General features: G+C 47.2%; 1 protein-coding gene across 4 annotated transcripts in view; it reads left to right on the top strand.

Moving 5' to 3' along the window:
* The window catches only part of ISM1 (isthmin 1), an 84,722-nt gene that overhangs the window by 29,828 nt on the left and 31,787 nt on the right, over positions 1-23,107 (top strand). Inside the window, exon 1 of one of the 4 annotated variants that reach the window (XM_043884109.1) lies at positions 404-426. The exons of 1 other annotated variant lie outside the window; for it this stretch is intronic. Coding sequence is in view for 1 of the 3 variants with exons in the window: in XM_043884105.1 (XP_043740040.1) it covers positions 6,190-6,291 (102 nt within the window). In the remaining 2 variants the exon portion in view is untranslated. Of the gene's footprint in view, positions 1-403; positions 427-6,172; positions 6,292-7,970; positions 7,994-23,107 lie in introns of those variants that run through there. 2 more of the 4 variants (XM_043884105.1, XM_043884110.1) reach the window with 2 other exon arrangements.

Raw genomic sequence — 23,107 nt, forward strand, 5'->3', positions numbered from 1 at the left:
ATTGCTCCTTGCCCATTTTTGCGGTCCCAGTGGTGACAGCTCCCTTTTGCTCTCTGGTTTGTGACCTGGGTCTTTCCTTTCCCAATCTCCTTTTCAATTCTAGCTTCTCTGTTCTCATGCTCATCAAAATATAATAAATACTCAGCTTCATCTTCTTGAAAATTGTTGCCCTCCTTGCTTAAGAAGTCCCATGGTTCCCCCCATTTCTTGCCTCAAAACAGGTATTGAGGAGCTGTGTGTCTGGAATTAATCAGTTTTTCTTGCCCTTTGCTTTATAGGCTGAATTTGCAGCCAGATCAGGCTCTTACTGGTCCTTGTGCTCTCCGGTGCTCTTCGCCTCTCTGCTCTGCCTAAAACTGTCGCCTCCCTCTTTCCAGCTGCAAAAATTCTGGACAAACCACGAAAACTTTCCTGTGAGCTGTTGAGGTAGAATGGGCTCATTTCTGAACCCATTGCACACCCTTTAAATGAAGATTACATATGTACAGTTATCTATCTAGCTATCTAATCTGTATCTGTACAATGCAACCATTTATATAGATATATGTATCCACATAATGATTGTATGATTGTATAAGTGTATATATATCAATATATACATAATTATTTGTATATATATAAAATATGGGCTTCCCAGGTGGTGCTAGTGGTAAAAAAAAACCCACCTGCCAATGCCGGAGATGTAAGAGAGGCGAGTTAGATTCCTGGGTCAAGAAGATCCCCTGGAGGAGGGCATGGCAGCCCACTCCAATATTCTTGCCTGGAGAATCCCATGGACAGAGGAGCCTGGCGGGCGATAGTCCATGGGGTCGCAAAGAGTCGGACACAACTGAAGCAACTCAGCACACACATGTATATAATGCAATGTAACATAGCATGATAGAATATGCACATCCCTCCCCACTCTGCCTGCCAGCTCAGAGTAAGAGCCTTGAGAAAAGGATGGTGGCTTACTTCTCTTTCCTTTCTCACAGCAGAAACAGTAGCCCTCGGTGTGTAGTCCTTGTTCAGTAAAATCTGTAGTGTCACAGACTGCTGCGCCTTCCCCACATTTGGGGAGTGGATATTGTTATTTTTCGTTTCATAGATGAGGAAGCTGAGACCCAGCAGGTTTACTGACATGCTCACGGCAGACCACGGCACAGCCCTGCCTAAATCCCTGAGTGCTCAGAGTGGCCTGGTCTGCAAGCAGGAAGTGACCAGTTTGGACTTCTCCATTCATATTTGTTTTTTTTTTTCTCTTCTTCTAAATGTAAAACCACCTAATTTGACTTGATTTTTTAATGGTACAATTCACATTCACCAACCCCTGCACTATAATAAATGTCCTACTCTGAATTTTTTTCTTAACCACGACAAAGGATGGGATTGAAACAAGATTTTTTAAAATAAATAAAAGACCCATCAGGGGCAGGAGGAGGGCCTGGATCTGTTTTTATGTGGATTAACCATTTCAACTTACCCAAAAAAAGCAGTGTCAGGAAACATCATGTTGTTAAATACCACTTTGTGTGTCTCATACTGTCCCCGATTCACCTCTGACCCTGAGATGAAGGAGGCCATCATGCAGCTTGCAGCCCGCACAGGTCAGGGAGGCTCTAGTGACCTTGGGTCCCTTTGCCAGATGCCTTGGCAGCAATCACAGGCATTTTTGTCAGGAAAGTGGCATGTGTGTGTGTGTGTGTGTTGACGTGTGTGTGTGTGTTGTGTGTGTTGTGTGTGTGTGTTGATGTGTGTATGTGTTGTGTGTGTGTGATGTGTGTGTTGACGTGTGTGTGTTGTGTGTGTTGTGTGTGTTGACATGTGTGTGTTGATGTGTGTGTTGTGTGTGTGTTGATGTGTGTGTTGACATGTGTGTGTTGTGTGTGTGTTGACATGTGTGTGTGATGTGTGTGGATGTGTGTGTGTGTTGATGTGTGTGTGTGTTGTGTGTGTGTGTTGACATGTGTGTGTGCACAGGTATGCAGGAGGAAGAGGAATTTACAAGAGGGGCTGAGACATGAAAGATAATTATTCCTCAAACCCCACTGTTCAGACCTCTGTGGGCAACATCCTCAATCCAAAATGACTTTCAGCCAAGTCATCTTTGCACCTGGGAACTGTGAAAAGGACTGAAAGCTTCTAAAGGAGATGAAACTTGACCACCACAGGAAGCGACTTGCAGCCCCAGAGGCTCAGATGTATTGACATGAAGTAGTGAAGTAGGAAGGAATTACAGTTTTCAAAAAGCAGTCGGCTCTCGGCTTCTCTTTTATCGCGGTGTGATGTGTGTGTCCTAGAATAAAACCCTCTAACCACAGTGCAAAATTGACATTCACGCAGCAGGCGTGGTTTGAATGCCTTTCTTTTGTGGGTCTGACACCAAGGAGAGTCGGAATTTCCTCTACGACTGTTTCATCATGTGTCAGTATTGTGGTTTCCAAACACTGTATGGATCTGATTTTCCCGGTTGCAGGTGGGCAACATGCTGCCTATGGCAGTGACAGAAAGTGTGGGAGGAATTATCTAGTCACTGGGTGGTGACCTGGAGCCTGCGGCACAGTGGCTGCCCCGTTCATGTTGGAATCTCTATTTTGTGCATGAATCATCAGAAAGCTTTACTCTCTAGCATTTCTTCACTCCGTTCTCCTTCGAGGATACTTCTTATTGCTACACTTGAATTAGGGACCTGATGTCCAGTGAGTGCATGCGTGCTAAGTCCCTTCAGATGTGTCCGACTCTGCGCAACCCAATCGACTGTAGTCCACGAGGCTCCTCTGTCCATGGGTTTCTGCAGGCAAGAATACTGGAGTGGGTTGCCATGCCCTCCTCCAGGGGATCTTCCTGACCCAGGGTTCGACCCTGCATCTCTTGTGTCTTCTGCATTGGCAGGAGGGCTGTTTACCCCCAGCGCCACCTGAGAAGCCCCTGATGTCCAGTAGCTGGTGATTATCCAAAATGCAGAGCATGAGCGGCTGCATGTGTGGCCGTGAACTGACTCACATGGCCATGACCAACTAGAAAATTTGATACAATTTTGACAAGTGGGCCGATCATTTATCTTAATAGATGTCTACACATCACTGGAAGCTATTTTTTTCTGTTACCTTTTGCCTGACACACTGCTTCCTGGTCTATCTCAGGAGCACCTCAAGCTGATGGAAAGTATGCTCCATCACTTCCCAGCAGGTGACTTCAACAAATTACGTGAGACTGGGACTTCCCTGGAGGTCCGGTGGTTGAGACTTTGCCTTCCAGTGCAGGAGACTGGGGTTCAGTCCTTGGGTAGGGAGCTAGAAGTCCACATGCCTTGAAGTCAAAATAAAATCTAAAATAGAAACAATATTGTAATAAATTCAATAAAGACTTGAAAAATGGTCCACGTTAAAAAAAAAATACATAAGGCCATTGACCTTCACCCCTGGAACTGATTTCTGTAGCACTGTAATTTCTGCCACTGTCCCCCTGTTCCCTGGGTGATCTTGTTTTCTCTCTCAGCCCACTTCTTCCCCCCTCCTTTACCCAATCCCACTGTTAGAGGAACAACTTCTGATATCCTAAAGGGACGTCACATGATGACTTTTGATGCCATCTCTTTGATCCCACAAGATGTTTCCCTGTTCTGCATTACCAGCTGTTTGGGAGGAAAAGAAAAAAAAAAACTGGAATAAATATATTTTCATCTACAAAGCATAGCACCGGCTTTGAATTTTAATGTTAAGATGCAAATGAAAAGCAGGTTAAAAGTATATGATGTCAGGAAGAGAGTTGATAAACCTGAAGATGGTAGGAAACCTTGTTGTCTCTTAATCTGCTTGTATAGGAGAAAAAGCTGTTTACTTTTGGGTGCGATTGACTTAACGCTGTGGGCCAAATTCTGGCCTCAAGTCCGTGTGGTCAGCCTATGAGCCCTGGAAAGAATCTGGCTTTGCTTTTATCCAAATATTAGTCATTGCTGAGTAGATTTTTTTAAGGATGATTTTTGTTTAAAGATCAATAAAATAAGACACAAAGACATGGGTGAAAAGTCGGTTCATACATGGAACCAGGTCCCTAAGACTATTCCACTCTCCCAACAACTGAGAGGGAGCGGAACAGGCCTGAGTGGGGGCAAGCAGTGAATCAGCCCATTTCACAGATGGACCAGGACTTGGGAGTGGGTGCAGCCAGTGTGGGGCTATTTCCAGGTGATCCCCCATCCCTGCTTCTGCCCCCTAAACTGCTGCCACAAGGCTAGACGTGAAGCAAGAGCAGGCCATGCTGAGCGGACGGATGCGGAGGGACCACATGGAGCCCATTTTTCTCCAGCAAAGCAGCAATGTGTTCCAGACAAAAACCCAATCTGGGATGTTTTGGCCCAAAGGAAACATTTATAACCAAATTATACACCTTGGAAAATAAATGAGCTTTCATTTTGGAAGGAAATCCTGCCAGGCTCTTTATTATTTGCACCACAATCATAAAGTTGGTTTTAATCTCTATAGTGGAATGCTGCTGAGTTGGCCAACTGGCAGGCCCCGGTGGTTTGAGTGGGCACCACTTCATCCTCAAGAAGGTGCCATGGGAAGCAGGGACACAGCCTCCTCCTCCTGGAACTTTTTGCTTGAGATCCGTCATTTGCTTTGTTTTGTGGGTGTTCATTGCAACTTCAAAGCAGACCCCGCTTTTCTTTCTCTTTTCCTTTATTCTCATTTTTAAAAATTCTTGGAGACTTCCAGAAAAAAAAAAAAGACTTAATGTAATGTTTCCTTTCTAAATTGATGAAAATCCAGGAGTAGGTCCAAGAAAGTCTATAATGGATTTCCATTGATTGCTTGGAGGTGAACTGAGTATCAAAGCTCAGAGAGAACAGAAGGGAAGGGTTTAGGAGGCAAGTTCTCTTTTTCAACCTTAACAAAGACGTTGGATGATTTAAACCTGCTGGGAGTCTGCTCCCAGGACTCATGCCATGAAATGACCTTTTCAATATGGCAACCAGAGGGCTTAGGGCTTCTGGGATGGCCTGGCTTTTGAATATATTATACTATTATCATATCAGGTGTGGGTCATGTGTCCAAATTTCGAGTCTGGATTAAGGAAGTTTCCCTACTAGAATGTGAGGATGTGCTAGTCCTTTTAGTTAGGAAGCTCCCTGGAAGGGCTCAGAAGGGATTGAGCTTACAGAGAACTTTGCCCTTGCCTTGAAGATCTTAGGATGCAGTCCTTCTGGGCTCGTGGAGTTTCACAAGCTGAGCAGGAGCCGCTGAGGTGAGCCATGGGCCAGGCTCCCACGCTCACTGAGCAGGCCAATCCTGGCAAGTCAGCTAAAAATCCTATGTGGTTCCCAAACTTTGCTATGCATCAGAACCCCTAGGGGTCTTTTTAAAGTACTAGTACTTGGATCCTCCCCCAGACACCCTGATTTAAATGGCATGCATCAGGAAGTGAGCAAAGTTTGGGAACCCCTGCTGGAAACTATAAACCCCATGAGGGCAAGGACTGTCCCTGTCTCCCCTCCATTGTGTTACCAGCACTTGGCACAGAGTAATTGGCTCTCAGGAATTACATGACTAAATGAGTAAATGAATAAGGATACTGATGCTCATCTGCCCACACACCATTAAAATGAATCCCAGCTAATGAGGTGATTTCAGCACCTAAATATTTGGGGTGACTGAGGGTGGAGGGTGGCTGAAGTTCAAGGAAGACCTTGCCACCATCTGTTTCACCCTCTGCTTCTCCCTACTTTAAGCATCCTGAGAATGATCGTATAACCTCTTCATGGACCACTTTTCATTTTGGCGACCTCACAAGGGTAGGATCATTAATGGCTTTGTGTCTTTCGCAGGTCAGGAATTTACACCTGAGCTCCCTGCTCCCTGAATTTCCCTGTCCCTCCCCTGTAATCCTTCAGTTATCCAGAGGTAGATCCACACAGGCCTTTGGCGGCCAGGATGTGGGGGCACCGTGCTCCCCGCAGTTGGCCGCTCCGCACTTGTTCCCTTGTCTGACGCTCAGGGTTTCCACGTCCCCCTCCTGCAGATGCCGAATGCTGGCAGTGGATGAATCAGCTTTTATTGTAACAGTGTTTATGGAGACTGTCAGTTCTTAACCTTAAAACTGAACCATGCTGTTTGTGTTTTTCCAAGCGATGGAGAGTGTGAAGGACTAATGGGAGCGAAGCGTGAAGAGATCAAACGTGCGCCGGGGAATCTTTGTTCAAGACCTGGAATGGGCGGAATCCCACTCGGGGCGGGGGCCAGGATCCCGGCTGGGACCTTCTACTCCTCGAGCTTGAGGCCTGAGATCATGGTCTGGCAGAGAGCGAGCGAGGTGCGAGGGAGGGAGGGAGCGCGGACCGGGCACAAGATGCTTCCTCTCTCTTTGGAAAAGCTAGAAACTATTTCCTTTGGTCAGAGCGGGAGCAGATCCACTTGCAACAAACTGTCTCCTGACCCTTTAGAGCCTGCCTTCAAACTCAGGGTTTTGAAAGAAGCCATTCATAAGCCCGTGTAATCGGACTTGGAGAAAGTTGGAGAACTTTCTGCCGACTGTGTGCCTTTTCTGTAGGCTCTGGGGAGGGTGTTTGGAGCTCTCAGTGACTGAATCCCCAGGGATTTGGTTAAAAGCGGGTTTGCTGCTGCTGCTGCTAAGTAGCTTCAGTCGTTAAGCTGTATCTAAAAACTAGTCCTTCTATGTGCAGAGGTGTGGAGTGGGTGGGAGAGAGTCGTCTTTAAAGCAGAACATGGTGTTGCCATGGAAGAGAAATAGAATTTGTTAGCTGAGTGGAGCTCTGCTTGCTACCTAAGCCTTGCCAGTCGGGGCATGCGAGGCTTGTTGGAAGAGTGTTTTTGTACGGTGGATTCCTGGCAGCAGTGGGTGCTGCCTACAGAGACTTCAGACCCCAAGATGAAGGCATCCATCAGGCTTCTGTTTTCTAGAAGATCTCCCTGAAGAATTAGAAGCAGGTGTGCAAGTTGGTGGATGAACGCTTGTTCTTCGAGAAGGAACATTTGGCTTAGATGGTGACTGCTGTGTATGTGTCGGGGACGGATAGATTTTGCTTCTTCAGCTTCACCCGTGAGTCATTGCTTAAATCTCCTGGAAAACTGCAGGTTAGGAGTTGCACAGTCTCCTACTGATCCTTGCAGATGGATTTTCAGTGGCGGGGCTTGGGGGCACCATGGAGCACTCAGGTGAAAGAGACTCCGTTTGCAAACCCAGCATCTCTCTTCCACATGTTTCATAAGCTGATGGACAATTTCTCTCTATTACACCTGCTTGGGGGCCCCCTTCTGGGCCTTGTTTAATCCTCTGCGGGCCCTCTGAGCTGGAAAAGTTTACCCAGTCACCCATCAGGACACAAGCCCGTCCCTCCCCCATGGACCTGTTCAAAGACCAGCCCACACAGTGTAGGGGAGAGAAATCAGCTGGAAATGCTCCGCAGCCCCACTTGGGGCCTTGCTGCCTGATCGAGGAGGAGAGGCAGGGACCCAGGGAGGCCGGGGCACGTGGGCAGCGAGTTTTGTCGTGCAGGGCGCTCTCCGTCTTCCGGGTTTCATCTTCTCAGCCCCTGTGTCCATGGTGAGTGTCACTGACTCAGGAACCCAGAAGGCAAGGGGTCTGCCCTTCCCCTCACACTGTTCTCATTGTGTGGGCATCCCTGGCTGCTCAGAGGGTCTCCCCAGGCCAAACTGGAGCTGGGGCTCCTGTACTATTTACCTGATCACGTTTCCCTTAAGAAAAGTACGCCAACCCTTTGAGAATCCTTCGTATTCTGGAACCTATTCCCTCTGCTAAAGTGACCCCCAGGAGAACAGCTCCTAACCTCAGCTCAGCCACCCATTCCTCATCTGACCCTTGTCTGTGCTGAATTTCTCAGATGTTGGCCTGCATCAGAAACACGGGGAGAGCTTGTTAAAACACAGACTCCTGGGTCCCACCCTAGAGACTCAGATTCTGCAGGGTGACGGCGGGGCCTGAGAATCGGCGTTTTTAACAAGCTCCCAGATGGTGCCAGTCCAAGGACCACTAGGTTAGTGATAACTGCATTATTACCAGGTTTTCTCTGAGCTTGGTTAGGAAAGAATGGGCAATTTAGGATATTTTAAAATTAAAGTAAAAATTAAAACAGAAGTTATTATTGAAGCACACATATCCATATGCATGCACGCTCGGTCACTCAGTTGTGTCCAACTCTTTGCAACCCGTCGGCTGTAGCCTGCCAGGCTCCTCTGTCCACGGGATTTCCCAGGCAAGAATGCTGGAGTGGGTTGCCATTTCTTCCTCCAGGGGACCTTCCCAACCCAGGGATCAAACCCACGTCTCCTGCATCTCTTGCATTGCAGATGGATTCCTTACCCCTGAGCCACCAGGGAAGCACGTATATCCATATGTGTATATATATTAAATAAACATGTTTTTACATTTATACAGACATATATATTTATACATATATTTATATACACAAATATTTATTTATATACACTTATGTACGTATAAGTCTGTGCATTTGTGAATCAGTATGTGTATGGATGTACATTGATACAGTCTTAGACTATTTGACATTTAAGAGAAGGAAGTTCAGAAAGTGTTCAGGGTCAGAAGTGAATTCCAAAGAGCAGCATCCTGGGGCCCTGTGCTTCCTCCTTCCCGGTCTCCTTTCTGCCCCCCACGGTCCTCCCACACCCCACTGCTTCCCTACCCTGTGCTCCCGGGGGCTCCCCCAGGGCGGCTGCTCCCCGCGCTGACTCGGTGTGGAGCAGTGAATCGCTCCCGCCCGGCTGGCTGTCACGGTTGGCACCCCCAGCGCGCTCTCCACATTCTCTGTCTGGGCACAGGGGGACACCCCGCACGGCTCATAACGTGACTTGGGGGCCAGTGACTGCACCAAGACGTGTGGTCATCAGGCCAGTGGAGATCAAGCCGAGAACCGAGTCAGGGAGACCTTCCTCGCCCTCAGGCCCCGGGACCTGGCTGTGGTTTCAGACACGCAGGGTGAGGAAAGCGTGCCTCGCCTATCAGACGTTAAAATCCTGTTTGTCCACGTAGTCATGCATCCATCCATCCAGAAGGCAGCGGTCAGGTCCTACTGTGTGCCAGGCTCTGGGCTAAGCGCCGAGCCACAGAAGTGACACAGCAGACAGAAGCCCCGTTTCAAGGAACTGACGCTCTGATGGGGGCCGACAACAAGGCTACATTGGCCAGTTTTGTTTGTATATAGACTAGCCTTGTCTTGTGGCGAAGAGTGTTGAGGACATAAGCGGAGTGATGGAAGGGAACTCTTGGGGGAGGGACAGTACTTGATGATTGCAGAAGTCCTCCATCTCTGGAGGTGATATTTAAGCTGAGACTTGAAAGGCAGAGAGTGACAATGGTAGCCTGGACTAGGACAGTGGCAGAGGAATTTTAGAAATAGCCAAAATACTCAGGGGCTAAAGAATCCACCTGCTATGCAGGACACACAGGAGACGCGAGTTCGATCCCTGAGTTGGGAAGATCCCCTAGAGGAGGAAACGGCAACCCACTCCAGTATTCTTGCCTGAAAAATCCCATGGACAGAGGAGCCTGGTGGGCTACAGCCCATGGGGTTGCAGAGAGTCGGATGAAACTGAAGAGAGATTGTGCCCCCGAAGATCAGATAGGTCTATGAAATAAAACCTGATTTGGGGGGGTTTCCCTGATAGCTCAGTTTGTAAAGAATCCACCTGTAATGCAGGAGACCCTGGTTCAATTCCTGAGCCAGGAAGATCCCCTGGAGAAGGGATAGGCTACCCACTCCATTCTTGCACTTCCCTTTTGGCTCAGCTGGTAAAGAATCCACCTGCAATGTGGGAGACCTGGGCTCTATCCCAGGCTTGGGACAATCCCCTGGAGAAGGAAACGGCTACCCACTCCAGTATTCTAGCCTGGAGAATTCCCTGGACTGTATAGTCCATGGGGTCACAAAGAGTCGGACACGACTGAGTGACTTTCACTAAGGATGAATGGACTTGAAGAAGCTAATGTGGCTAATGTAATTTACCCCTTGTGCAGCTATTTGCAGTTCAGTCACTTTTTGTGTGCCTTTATTAGTCAGACACTGAACAAAAAATGAATAAAGTTCTAATAATGTATAAAAATACAATGAAAAGGAGCCGTATTCTTGCCAGGAAAATCCCATGGACAGAGGAGCCTTGCAGGCTACAGTCCATGGGGTCGCAAAAAGTCAGACAGAACTGAGCGACTTGAAGACATACATACATGTATAAAATACAAAAGTGATAGAGAGCAAGGAGAGACTGATTCTGCTGAGCCTCAGGGAAGGCTTCACAGAGAAGGCAGTATCTTCACAGGGTTTGTAAGGAGACATAGGAGTTTTCTGTGTTGCCAAGGGAAGGAAAGGCTTTGCAGGTAGAAGAGACAGAGACCTTTGACCCAAGGGCTTCTATTAGCCTCTGTCTGAGTTGCAGCAAGGCACCCCCTCTGGGGAGAAGACACGGTGTCCTCCAGGCTTGGTTTCAGCCCATACTTGCCCCCCACCAGGCTCTTTGGTTCCATGCACAGCTTATACAACAGGCATGGTGGCCCTGAATGAAACCACAGGGAGTCAACTGTGCCCACACCCATTGGCCTTTGAAATTTGGTTTCTTTATCCATCCGTCCACTCAGAGAGCATTTATCAAGGTCCAGATTTATTTTGAGACAGCAACTCCAAAGGGAAAGCCTAACGTTTTGTGATTCAGTCTCAGGAGACTGTTGGGGCCGGGGACGGCGGAGCAGCAGGACTCTGCCACCAGAGCAGCCGGTTCCCTCGAAGAGCCCCAGGCCAGGAACCAGGAATCTCGCGTTCTGGGCCCAGCCCAGAGACCCTCTCATGTGCTGGCCCCTCCCCGGCCATCCCCTGCACCGTGTTCTGTAAAAAGAGGGCGCTGAATCCTTAGACCCAGCTCATAGTCTGCTCCCGCCTGGTAGATCTGGTGTAAGTGTTCTCAGGACGAGCTGGATTTTCCTGTGGGATTGTCGATAGGAAAATGGCTTTAAAACTGGTGCTGAATGCATCACCCTCCCCAGCCCTTCCAAAGTTGGACAGCTTTGGAGAGGCTACTGGCCAGAATCAAGGGTCTCCCTCTGTATCCTGGCCACTCTTTTTAAAAAAAAAATTTTTTTAATTGAATGTTGTATTTGCATTTTTATGCAGTTCAAGAAATTTTCTCTCTCTCTGCCTCTCTGTCTCTCTCTCTTTTTTTTTTTTTGGCTGAGTGGCATGCAGGAGCTTAGATTCCCTAACAGGGACCAAACCCATAGCCCCTGCAGTGGAAGCACGGAGTCTTCACCACTGGACTGCCAGGGAAGTCCCTCCTGGCCACTCTTGACACCAGGGTGGTTGGAAGAAGTATTGGCATTCTTCCCTGTGACTTTGGCTAACGCCAGCTGCTTTCTCTTCTCTCCATGGGTCCAGAATAAGCCTCCACCTGTCTCAGCCATATTTTGCAGCCATGGTCAGCCCCGACTGGACCTTTTAGGAGCTGGTGACTTTGATAACATCCTCAGCTTCAGGTTCCTCATCTGTACAATGGGGGTGATGATAATGGTACTCATCTGGTGGGAGCTTTGGGAGGCATTGATTGTGATGATCCATAATGAGTGTTTGGATAGGACTACCACAGAGTTAACACTGGAAAATGGGGTGGAGGTGTAGCTCGTTATGATGAGGGAAGATAGAAGCTGGGCTGAGAAGAAAACATTCAAGAGAAAAGGTAACAAGGTGAAAGTGAGTCCTAGGAAAGGCCAATGGGAGACGGGAATCATAAAGGGAGAGAAGAGGGGCTTGTGCTACAGATACGCTCCTCCTTTTAGAGGTGAGACTAGGTCATTGGGGAAATAATGGACCAAGGTGGGGGCCCTCTGTTTTTAAAAAAACGTATTTTCCTGCATCCTTTATAGTTCAGAAAATAGCAGTAACAGAAGCTTGGCATCTTAAAAAAATCCCTGTGACCTTGCCAGGTGCCATTTCTCTATGACCCCTTTTCTATTTTATTTCCCCTTGTGTTTCTAGTAGTTATATAGGTTCAGCAGATAGGTCTTGTGCATACATAAGGGAGCACAAATCATACCTGAACAGTTCACCAAATTCCCTAAAGTGAACACGTTGTGTGACCAGCTTCCAGAAGCAGAATGTGGGGACTTCCCCGTGGTCCAGTGGCTAAGACTCCATGCTCCTGATGCAAGGGGCCCAGCTTCGACCCCTGGTCAGGGAACTGGATCTCACATGTCACAACTAGAGATACCGCATGCTGCAGCTAAGACCCAGTGCAGCCAAATCAATAAATAAAAATAATTTTTTTTTTTAAAGAAACAGAATGTGGCTGTTTTGACCTGCCCCCCACCACAGGGTTCCCTTTTGGTTCCCAGCATCCCCAGGATCACCACTGTCCTGACTTCTAACAGCGTTACTTAGTTTTGCCTGGTTTTGAACTTTATATAAATAGAACCATACATTTTGTCTGGTTTCCTTTGTTCAACGTCATGTTTGTGAAATTCACTGATAATGTTTCATTCTATGACTGTTTTCTGCATATACCTTTCTTATACATTCTGCTGTGGATGGCCATTGGAGTCCCTGTCACTTTCAAAGTTCACCCCAAATGCTTAGCAAATCTCAGGAAGAAAGTGATGACTCCTAAAGCTAATGTCCAAAGCAATAGTGTGGGACCCTGGTCTTTGTGACCTATTTTCTCCATTCTCTGCCTCATCTGGCTCCCCCAAAATAAAGTCCCCTGCTTACTGTGTGAACAAATTCCATTCAAGAATACATTTGTAAGTCCAATTTGTTCCTGAGTCCAACAAGGTTAGCCTAGGTACCGAACTAACACAATCGGCTATAGGGTCCTGTGCTGGAATAGTTTAAATACTTTTCACACAAATAACATGTACATAAAAGACAAACAAACATGAAAAATAAGGCACTTTTATTCTTACAGTAAAGAACCTTGAAGAGTGCAGTCAGCAGCTGGCATACAGGGACTGCCATGCATGTTCACATCTTTGAAAGTTCACAGCTTGAAGATTGGTATGCGGGAGACTTACTGCAGATCCCAGAACACTTGCATGAAGTATGATGTGCCGTTTCATTCCTGTCTTTTTCCATCATTAGTTTGGCAGCATCCGTTGTAGTTCATGCCCATTACACCAGCTCTTTGTGTTGACCAGCTCTTACTGACCCTGTGAAGGCCTACACAAGCCAAGTGGCTTTGGGCTGGACTGATATCTGGATAGTTTTCCTAAGAAAGTGTGGCCAGGACCCCCATAACAAACAAAGTAGGGGAGCAGAGCTGAGAATTAAATCAACAGCGTGCTGCTTCTTGAAGCAGGCCCCTTGAACCTGCCGCCTGAGTGACTGCTGCAGTGAGGGAAGATGGGAGATTCAAGGCGGCTGCAGACTCTCGTTCTAGATAACCCCTGGGAGAGAAGTTAGGACATCATACAGCGGAAGGAACAGGGTTGTGGTGCCTACTGTGCTAGCCAGAGGCCTCTCAATTGCAACTTCCTCCGCCTTGGAACACAAGCACTCATGCCTGCTTTGAAGGGGTGTTGTGAAGATGAGATAGAGAGTCCTGTGCCTGGCTTGGGTAGGTGTTTTAGCCTAGATTCTTCCCCTGTGCCCAGTATCTTCCATTCGCCTCTCTAGACTGACCCCTCAGCCTTCCCCATCCTAACGTGTGTGTATGTATCACATCAATGGACTCCCTTGACCTTGAGCTTCTGATTGCCCTTGGCCAACAGTAAATGTGACAAGAGAGGAAGAAGAGGGAGGCGTCAGTATTTTGTAAGGCCCATGTACACACACACACACACACACACACCCTCGCATTGGGGAGCAGTGACCGCTCCCTTTCCTTGCCTCTCCAGGCCTGGAGGTGTAAGATCTCCCTGGCTTTACCGGCCCTGGACACCTAAGCATCTCTGGTGGTTTCCAGCCTCCTTGCCCACCCATCTGTCAGCTGTTCTTTCACTAAGCTCCCTTGGTCACACGTACCCCGGTGCCGTCCATTTCCTGCCCAGGTTCAGACAGACACACCCTTGTACTGTGATGTTTATCCTGGGGAGAGTAGCCACATGTTAAGTATGTGCTCTGGTGCACCCCCTTTCATGACCACCCCCAAAAGAAAGCCCCTGAGAAGCTCGGTCTTCCCTTTCCTTGAACCTCAGCTAACTGAGCTCCAATGGGAGAATGATCTTTATCGAGAACAAAGCTAGCAAGTGCTTTGTTTTTCTGGGGTCAGAGTGAGAAATTGTATGGGGTCAAGGAGTTAACATCAGCCACTTTAGTGGCTGAAAGTGGTCTGGTGGGTGCCCTCTGACAGTTGATGCTTGGCCTTCTGCTCTTCCCAATAAGAGGAGAAACCCACAAAGAGTCCTGCTTACAGATCATCCTTCTCCATACTTGTTTCAACTTGTTAGTGCTTTGGACAGGTATCCAGAAGGGGGTCTTTTAGAGAAAATGAAAGAACCTTAAATGGTTATTGTTAAAGATTCAGTAGATGGTGAGCTGTGGAATCATAATTAGAAGTATGGATGCTTTTACTTCCTTATGTTGAACTCCTTCACTCTTAAAGAATTTCCCACTTTCTCCCTGGCATTTCATATGCAAGCATTTCTTAACTTCCCCACTGGAGTCTGAAGTCTTAAAGACAAAGCCCTGTCCAGATATGATTTTCATAATATTAAAAACATGAGTCTCTTGTGAAAGGGATATGTGTCCGGAATTCTCTGGCAATCCAGTGGTTTAGGACTGTGTGCTCCACTGCAGGGGGCCCAGGTTTGATCCCTGGTTAGAGTATTAAGATCCCGCAAGCCATGTGGCGATAAATAATAAAATGAATGCTTGTCAAAGCTTCATTTAACTAGCTAATGAGAGAACTAGGAAGATGCTAGTGCCAGTTAAGAGCTTGTGAGGAACAGATATTTATAAAATTAGTGGAGAAAATCATGACAAAGTAGATTTGGAGGGGCAATGACCCTGTTATTCATTATTGGTTTTTTTCCCCCAGTTTTGTTGAAATATAATAGATATATAACATTGTGTATATTGAAGGCCTATAACATAATGATTTGAGATATGATACCTTGTCAGTGATTAGCACAGTAAGTTTAGTTAACATCCATCACCTCACATACTTGGAATTTTATCCCTTATGATGAGAACATTTAACAAATTATTGTTCCTACCAGACCAAAAGATAAATTATATTTCTACAGAGTGGAAATCTCCAGGTTCGCGTGTAACTTTTAGCCTGAGCCCTGTGTGTGTGTGTGTGTGAGTGTGTGTGTGTGCTCAGTCGCTCAGTTGTGTCCTAGCCTTTGCGACCCTATGGCCCGTAGCCCACCAGGCTCTTCTGTCCATGGGATGTTCCAGGCAAGAATACTGGATTGGGGTGCCATTTCCTCCTCCAGAGGATCTTCCCCACCCAGGGATGCAAACTACACCACGTCTCTTATGTCTCCTGCATTGGCAGGTGGATTCTTTACCACTAGCGCCCCCTGGGAAGCCCTAAGCAATAGTAAATAATAAGGGAAACAAAAGGTCCATTCTCCTAGAAAAGTAAATAACCAGGGACAGGCCTGTCATAGTATGCCCTGATGGGAACTGATCAACTCGCATCCATCCTTTTGCTTTATTTCCAAGTTCTGGATCATTTCTCCTCACAAGGTGTATGCTACTGAACTGCCTCAACCCCAGGCTCACGGCACCTGGCCCAAAGCAGATGCCCACAAAATGCCTGTTGAGTGAACCTATGAATAGAACAAATCTCCATCCATTTATAGAAAAAGATTAGCCAAGCGAAGTCCAGGGCCCACAATCGCATCAGCTGCCAGCTTTCCAAGCAGGGATCAAACAGATTCCCTGGAGGAGAACAGAACAACAGCCCAAATAAGAACAATCTGTACTGGCAGGTGGGGAGGGACCGGTCCTGGTGGGGTACAGCTTTCTCTTCACCTCAGGCCATAATCGGTCTATGATGGCTCTATAATTGCTTCACAGTGTCAGTAGGGGTTCCCCAATAAATGAGCATTACTGGTTTCTGGCAGCCAACAGAACCAGAACAGGTGCGTCGTGAAAGTGTGAGGGAGCATTGTTAAGTCTCAGCTCCGAATCTCTGAAACACTGGCTGTGGGGCTGTTAACACAGCAGCCTCTGTGAATGATGGAAGCAGTAGGCAGGGGGATGTTTTTCAGCAGATCTGACCCAGTTTTGAGTCGGCAGGTGGAGGGACGGGGGAAGGTGCAGAGGAAGATAACATTTGCACTGCATGCCTTTAGAACCGTCAGATTTTTGTTTAATTTCCTCACCCTCAATTTGATGTTCTTAGCCCTTTGGTATTGACTATTTTCCCTTAATCATTAGAAAATATTTTTTTTTTTCTGGGACAAGTGTCTCTTGAGGATTCCATTCCTAAGAGGTCAGATAGATGGATTGGGAGCTTCTCTCTAGTTCTCATCCTGTGTTGCCATTCCCATTTTAGAGTAGAAATAGCTGAGGTCCTGTATCAGTTAGCTTCTGCTGTGTAACAAACCACTCGGAATTCATTAGCTTAAACCACAATGTTTATTGTTTCTCATGATTCTGTGGGTCAACTGGGTGGCTTTTCTAGTCTGGATTAGCTCAGTTGGGGCCAGATGGTCTAACATAGTCTCTGTTTGTGTGACGAGTCATTGGCTGGCTGTTTAGTCTAGGGTAGATTGTCTCTGTTTCACCTGTCTGTCCTCATCCTACAAGCTAGCCCAGGCCTCTTCACATGGTGGTCTCAGGATTCCAAAGAGCAGTTTTTTTAAAAAGTCGAGCTCCAGTATACATTTATCTCTGCTTACTCTTATCCATCGGCCAAGTAAGTCATGTGACCAAACGCAAAGACAGTGTAGTAGACCACTATCCAAGGCATAGATAGTTACACAAAGAATCTGCTGACATTTTTGCCAATCCTACCAATCTAGGTGCAAAGGTACGGGAACTTGCCTAAGCTTGCAAAACTAGGTGGGGGCAAGGCAGGACATAGACCCAGGCCTCAGACCTCCTGGCCCAGGCCCCTTCTTCAGCATCATAAGCCCTTTTCTAGGATCCCAAGGTGAAGGTCCAGTTCCCTCTAAAAACCTAGCTTATGGGTACTTGGAGCACAGAAATTCATGGTAGGTTTCAGTGCTGGGTCTTCACTTTGGGTGTTGAGAGAAATCCATCTTCTTAATTAAAACAATAGCTGGGTAAGGGTCTCTAGGGCCATCCCCACCTCCAGGCCAGTCTTGCCTCCCAGGTTCTGACAGTAGAACACCAGCCTTGACTTTGCCTTGGGTGTCCCCCTTGCCACGTGGGGAGATGCTGCATCACTGCAGGGGGCCTTTACCTCTGGGGTCTCCTGGTCCTGGGTGCTCTCCCTCTGGTCATGGGAGGACTTAGACAGCTGGGCCATTTAGGCACGCTGATAATTTGTTGTCTCTGCAACTTGGGTCCTGGAAAAGGATCTGGAGGGTTTACCACTCTGTTTTCCTTCCCAGATAATGGAGAAAGCACAATTTTTAAAAATCCACAATTATCCACATTCATTAAATATTTGCTCCAACTTTGGCTCAGAAGGGAGGCTGATCTCCACATGGTCAAAGCCCCCTGGTGGCCACCCTTCACCTGTTCCTTGAACCCTGAGTAAGTTCAAATTCAACCCTTAATTTCAAACCCCCGCCTCAGCACTCAGCAGACAAGGCCTTCCCTTAGCTTACAGGGGCACTGGCAGGGGGAGTGGGCAGCACGCGTGTCTCACACCCCAAGAGGTGTTATTTATGCAAGTGTCTTGTCTAGGCAAGTTCACCATCTCCCCCAAGAATAATTCTGGAAAACACAGTCTCCCCATCCACTTCCATTGGCAGAGATGATTCAGATGATGCTTGAAGGTTTCTCTGGCCAAATTGGCTTCCCAGCCTTGAACTCTGCTTCTTACATATTTTCTTAGACTTGAAAGAGTAATTCGCATCTCATTTGTCCATTCCTTAGTCTAACGGGACATAAAGGAAATGGGGCATAGGTGGCCCTCACTCTGTTTTCTTCGCCAGCAGCGGAGAAAAGCCCAACTTGAAAAATCACCAATAATCCGCACATCTTCAAGATCAAAGCTGTTTACAGAAGCATCCGAGACAAGCTAGTGGGGCGCTGACTTCCATTTTGTCAGCTGACCCCAAGAACCTTCAATTAAGAAAGAAGCACGGGGCGGGGGGGTGGAGATTCTCATCAGTGGCCCCTTCCCCTCTGGAACCAGCTCTGTGCCCAAGTGCAAGGAGTCAGCCATTCTTCACGCCTTCCAAAGCATCACCCGAGATCATAAGCGAGGTCACTCCCAAGCCCTAGAGTAAACAGCCCTCTGGTACATTCTGCCCCCAAAATGGAAGATTCCTCAGCTATTAGTCAGACTCAACAGAAGGCTCCATTCCCAACCGAGATGAAACACTCCTGCATTCCTGAAACATGATGTGCCCGTGTCACTAGCTCCCAGGCTTGTCTTCAGGGTCCGACGGCAAAGATCGAAGTACAGCTATGGCCACTTCTCTCTGCCAGGAGTTTGTCTTTTCCGGCAAAGGGACACTGCATGTCCCTGCTTGCTGTAACACACAGCCATGGATGTCTGCTCTCTTCCTGCTACCTGAAGGGGTGTGATTACCATCACAGGCCAGCAGAAGGTGGCCAACCTCACCATCAGTATCTTCAACGATGCGGACTTTCCCCCAGAGATCTGGCCCCTTCTTTCCCACCCTTCACTGAGCAAGCCTCCACCACCAGCTGGTGCCAGGCCTGTGGTCACCATCTCACAGCTGTCTTCCTGAGTCCTAAGAACAAGCGCGCATCCCCCACCACCTCCCGAGATTGCAGGTTTTCAGCCTGAAATTCACATTGTTCATCCTTTGATTTTTCTCTTCCTGGGAGTGCTCGCCCCCTAGTCATGTGAAAAGATAATCACTGTGCCCTTTTATCCTTTTTTTCTCCCCAAACAGGGAAACTTGTGCTCTTCCCTTTGAAATACCACCCATGGCATTCTTGAACTTATTTTTAGGCGTGTGGAAACATTCCAGACAAAAATCGATGCCCGGCACAGATAAACCCCAAGTGTGTTTATCGTGGGGAGAAGAAAACGGAGTGTTTTAATGTGGAAGGAGTGTGGCCATATGCCTGGATGCAGCATGGCTGCCTTTAATCTGCAGAAAGGAAACAAGCATTGTCGATAATAATATGCAGCTGTCCAGCCCAAATGAGGACATATTGCTAATTAGCTATATTGTTAATATATTTTAAGGAGAGAGGCTGCAGTGACGTTAATTATAATCTTTGTTGTTGGTTGTTCAAAGTCTATGAGACCAAAAGCCTTACTAATAATATCTTCTTTAATATCTTCAATAGAAGATTCTTGGATTTTTTTTTTCTCTTTAGAATCCCACATAAAAGCCACATTAGGGGTAATGAGGCCTGTAGCCTGAGCCTAATTAAAACAACATCTAACTAGGCCCGTGGCCATCATTATCATCAACTAGTACTTATTGGGTGCCCCCCGAGCTCGTTTGGAATTGGAGGGTGTGGGGTTTGAGATTGCAGATACGGCCTGTTCTTTGCCCTCCAGAAATTTGCCATCCCGCCTGCCTCCAAGAAGTCTGCCTGGTTGCATTAATCTGGGAATAGTTACCACAGCCTTGAAAGAAAAAAAAAAAATAGGCATTAAAACTGTCGAAGCCAGCCACAGCTTGTTACTAGTGTGAGCCTCTTCTGAGGCTCTGGAAGTGGTCAGATCAGCCCTGGTTTTCACACAGCGACCTTTGGTTGAGGTTTATGGAACAGGGCAGGTAGCAGTAATTCTGAGCACGGTTTTTCCAAAGGTGGACGCATCGCTCCTTTTCACTCCTTGATTGTCCTCCCTCGAGCTGATCGCCCTAAATAGCTCTGGGGCCTGGTTCTCCAAAGAACCCCTGCCTCTCTCACTCCTGTGCCAAATGACCAGCTGTCGACTCTGCTGTGAGCACTCTGACCTTGATGTGGTCCAAGGCAGTCCACCTTGGTCACGAGGGTGCCCAAAAGGCTGGATCCCCCCCGACATGGCTGAGGGCAGCGGCTGAACGTGTTGGGTCTTGGGCCGGGGATGTCCCATGGAGAAAGCACACGAGGAACAGAGTGTCTGGGCTTGTCGTCTTGGAAACCACACCAGAGCTGCCAATGAGAGGTTTCCTCAGCGCATCTTGGCAGAACTTTCCTGGGGGCATTCAGAGCTAGTGACGGGAGCCAGGGAGGCGATGCCCACACATAGAACTCCAGCAAGTCTCCAGCTGACCCAGAGGATGCCACCGGGGAAGTGGTGGCCTAATGGAAAAGTCACAGCATGCTAGGATAGAAAGCTTTCAGACCAAAGGCTGGTGGGTCCAGACACTGGGGTTGGGCCTGGCATTTCCATTATTTACTCAGTGATCTCTTACTGAAGACAGCAGAGTGGCAGTGAGCCTAAGCCCCACTCCCTTCCAGCCTGATGGCCCTTGGGCCTCAGTGCCAGGCCCCAGGAGGCCTCGGGAAGTCTGCACACTCCGTGTCCTTCACCAGGATCGCCAAGTTCACTGGCCCATCTCCCTGTCTGCTCTGTGATCGTCACCTGCTTCACAGGCCTGATGGCACTCATATGTTCAATCTCGCTTCAGGCATTATTTCCTCAGGCAAACCTCTATTTCTCTTTAATACAAATGTTCCAAGTAAGGAGTTTTATAAGCCCTACCTCGAGTATAGATGATGGCTTTTCCTGACTTCCTCTCTTTTGTGAGTGTCATCGTAGGTTCATTGAATGTCACGGATGCAATGCATGGCAGTCAATGCCAACTTTTGTGTTTTGACACCCAAAGTATCTAATCCCAGTACACCGGGGGCCCTTGATGGTTCCATGTTGTTCTGAGGGAACACCATTAATTCCTGAGTTCCTTGCTTCCTGCCACAGGAGAGCATCCCAAACTCACCTTGACTTCCCCACCCCAGCTCTGGAATCAATCATCTGTCCAAGGAGATCTGGATTCTTTGAGGGCAAATGCCTCGACATTTAGTGATAGGATTTTCAGACAAATGAAAGGAAATATGACATTACCCAGCAAGGAACGGATTTGAGAAATGTAAGGTATAGATGCTGAAACAATGAGAAGATTGTATATGTGGAAGGAGGAGGTATTTGAAAAGGAGGGCAGATTTGGAGAGTCAGCAGCAGGGCTGAGCTCTCGTAACCTGGCTGACACTGTGAAGGTCTTGGGAATGATTCACTAAATGCTCGGTTGGTACCCACATAAGCTGGGGATGGTACCCAATCATGAATCACTTTGCTGAACAGGGCTTTTCTCTTTTTATTGGTGGTCACAGTTCTCAAATTAGAGTCAAACAGGGAACATTGCTACTAGCGCTGTAGTTGTCAATGTTACTGTTTGCAGCAAGGGTGCAAAAAGTTCAGAGGTCATCATGTCAGGGCTAGTATGAAGGCTCTAGCATGTTATCAGGCCTCAGCCCCTCTATCTTGCCATTCAGCTACCTTTAGAGTGTATCTTCAACCTCATGCCAGCAGCCTCATTTCACTTCAAGCACTTGTATTATCCACACTTCAGGCAAGAGAAAATGGAAAAGAGGCAAAAGATAAACTGACTCTGCTTCTGTCTTAAGTCTTATCTGGGACCTTCTATTTACCTCTCATTGGGTAGAACTGTGTCACATGGTCATCCCTACCTGCAGTGGGTGCTGGGAAATGTAGTTTTAGCCAGGTGTGTTGCCTTCTGAAATCAACCCTGAATTTTAAAAAAGAAGAATGGATTTTGGAAATTGCAATATCTGCCACAATAATACTGCCACCTAAGGCAAAACGCCAGGCTACATGAGCATGGAGCCTATTTTATTATTACTGTTAGCATTTTGTTATTACTGTTAGCATTTTGTTATTACTGTTAGCATTTTGTTATTACTTTATTCCTATTTTAAATAAGAATAAGTTATAAAAAAAAATAAGTTGTAGAATAATGGAGGGACAGGAGTTATGCACAAAGGTGGGAGCATCAAGTATCAGCTGAGAAGTGTGGCCACCATATGTCATTCCCCTCACAGTTGAACACTGCGTGAGTATAAACCGCTTACTAGCTTCAGTTCTCCTGTTTCTTTATCAGTGGTCACGGCTCTCAAATTAGAGAGAATGTTGCTCGTAGAGCTGCAGCAGCGTCACAGGGCGAGCATCAACTCAAAGACACGTTGTGGGCAAAGTGATATTTTCCCAAACTGAACTGATGGCCTTGTGTCACTTAAATTTAAACCAAATGAATCAGGCAGTTCCTTAGAAAGAGTGGTACTGTTTCTTAAAGAGAAATAGTACTCTCCCAAGCTCACCTTTTCAGAGAAGGATGCTTGCTTTGCTGAATAAAACATGAACTGTTTAAATCTTCACTTTGAGATCCACCCTTCCTGAGACTCCTCGCTCTGCTAGGATCATTAAATGAACTCTCCATGAGTGAGTTTGGCCCTTCAAGGAGGTCTTGCAGATGGGGCCTCTGCAAGGAAGCTGTGTAGTGTGTCTTTGAGAAAGGATGAAGAAGTGGTGTTTTCCTGCCTCGTCAGCAGACCCGGTCTGCTTTCTCCTGCCCTAGATTCTTGACTATCAAAATAATGGTTGCTCCTGAATCTTGTTATTGATTGAAGAAAGTAGAGCTTCATTCTATGTGAGCCAATGTAAGGCACCCTTCTCCTACCTTATCAGTGCCGTACTCAGTCGGGTCTGACTTTTTGTGACTCCTTGGACTAGCCCACCAGGCTCCTCTTGTCCATGGAATTTTCCAGGTAAGAATACTGGAGTGGGTTGCCATTTCCTCCTCCAGGGGATCTTTCCAACCCAGGGATCAGACCCAAGGATCAAACCCACATCTCCTGTGTTGGCAGGTGGATATTCTACCTGAGGGCTTCCAGTTTCTGAACAGTTTGATAGTGTACCAAGGTTTGGAGGGAGCCAAGGTTTCCAGGTCAACATGTGTTGTAGAAAAGCAAGAATAATTCAGATATTCAGAGATCATGATTAGCACTTTTTATGATTTCACATGCCCATCTTCTAGACGCTCGACAAACGCTGAGCTTGTTTGAGGGAAGGTA

The sequence above is a fragment of the Cervus elaphus genome, chromosome 23, assembly GCF_910594005.1.
Source record: "Cervus elaphus chromosome 23, mCerEla1.1, whole genome shotgun sequence".
Classification (NCBI taxonomy): Eukaryota; Metazoa; Chordata; class Mammalia; order Artiodactyla; family Cervidae; genus Cervus; species Cervus elaphus.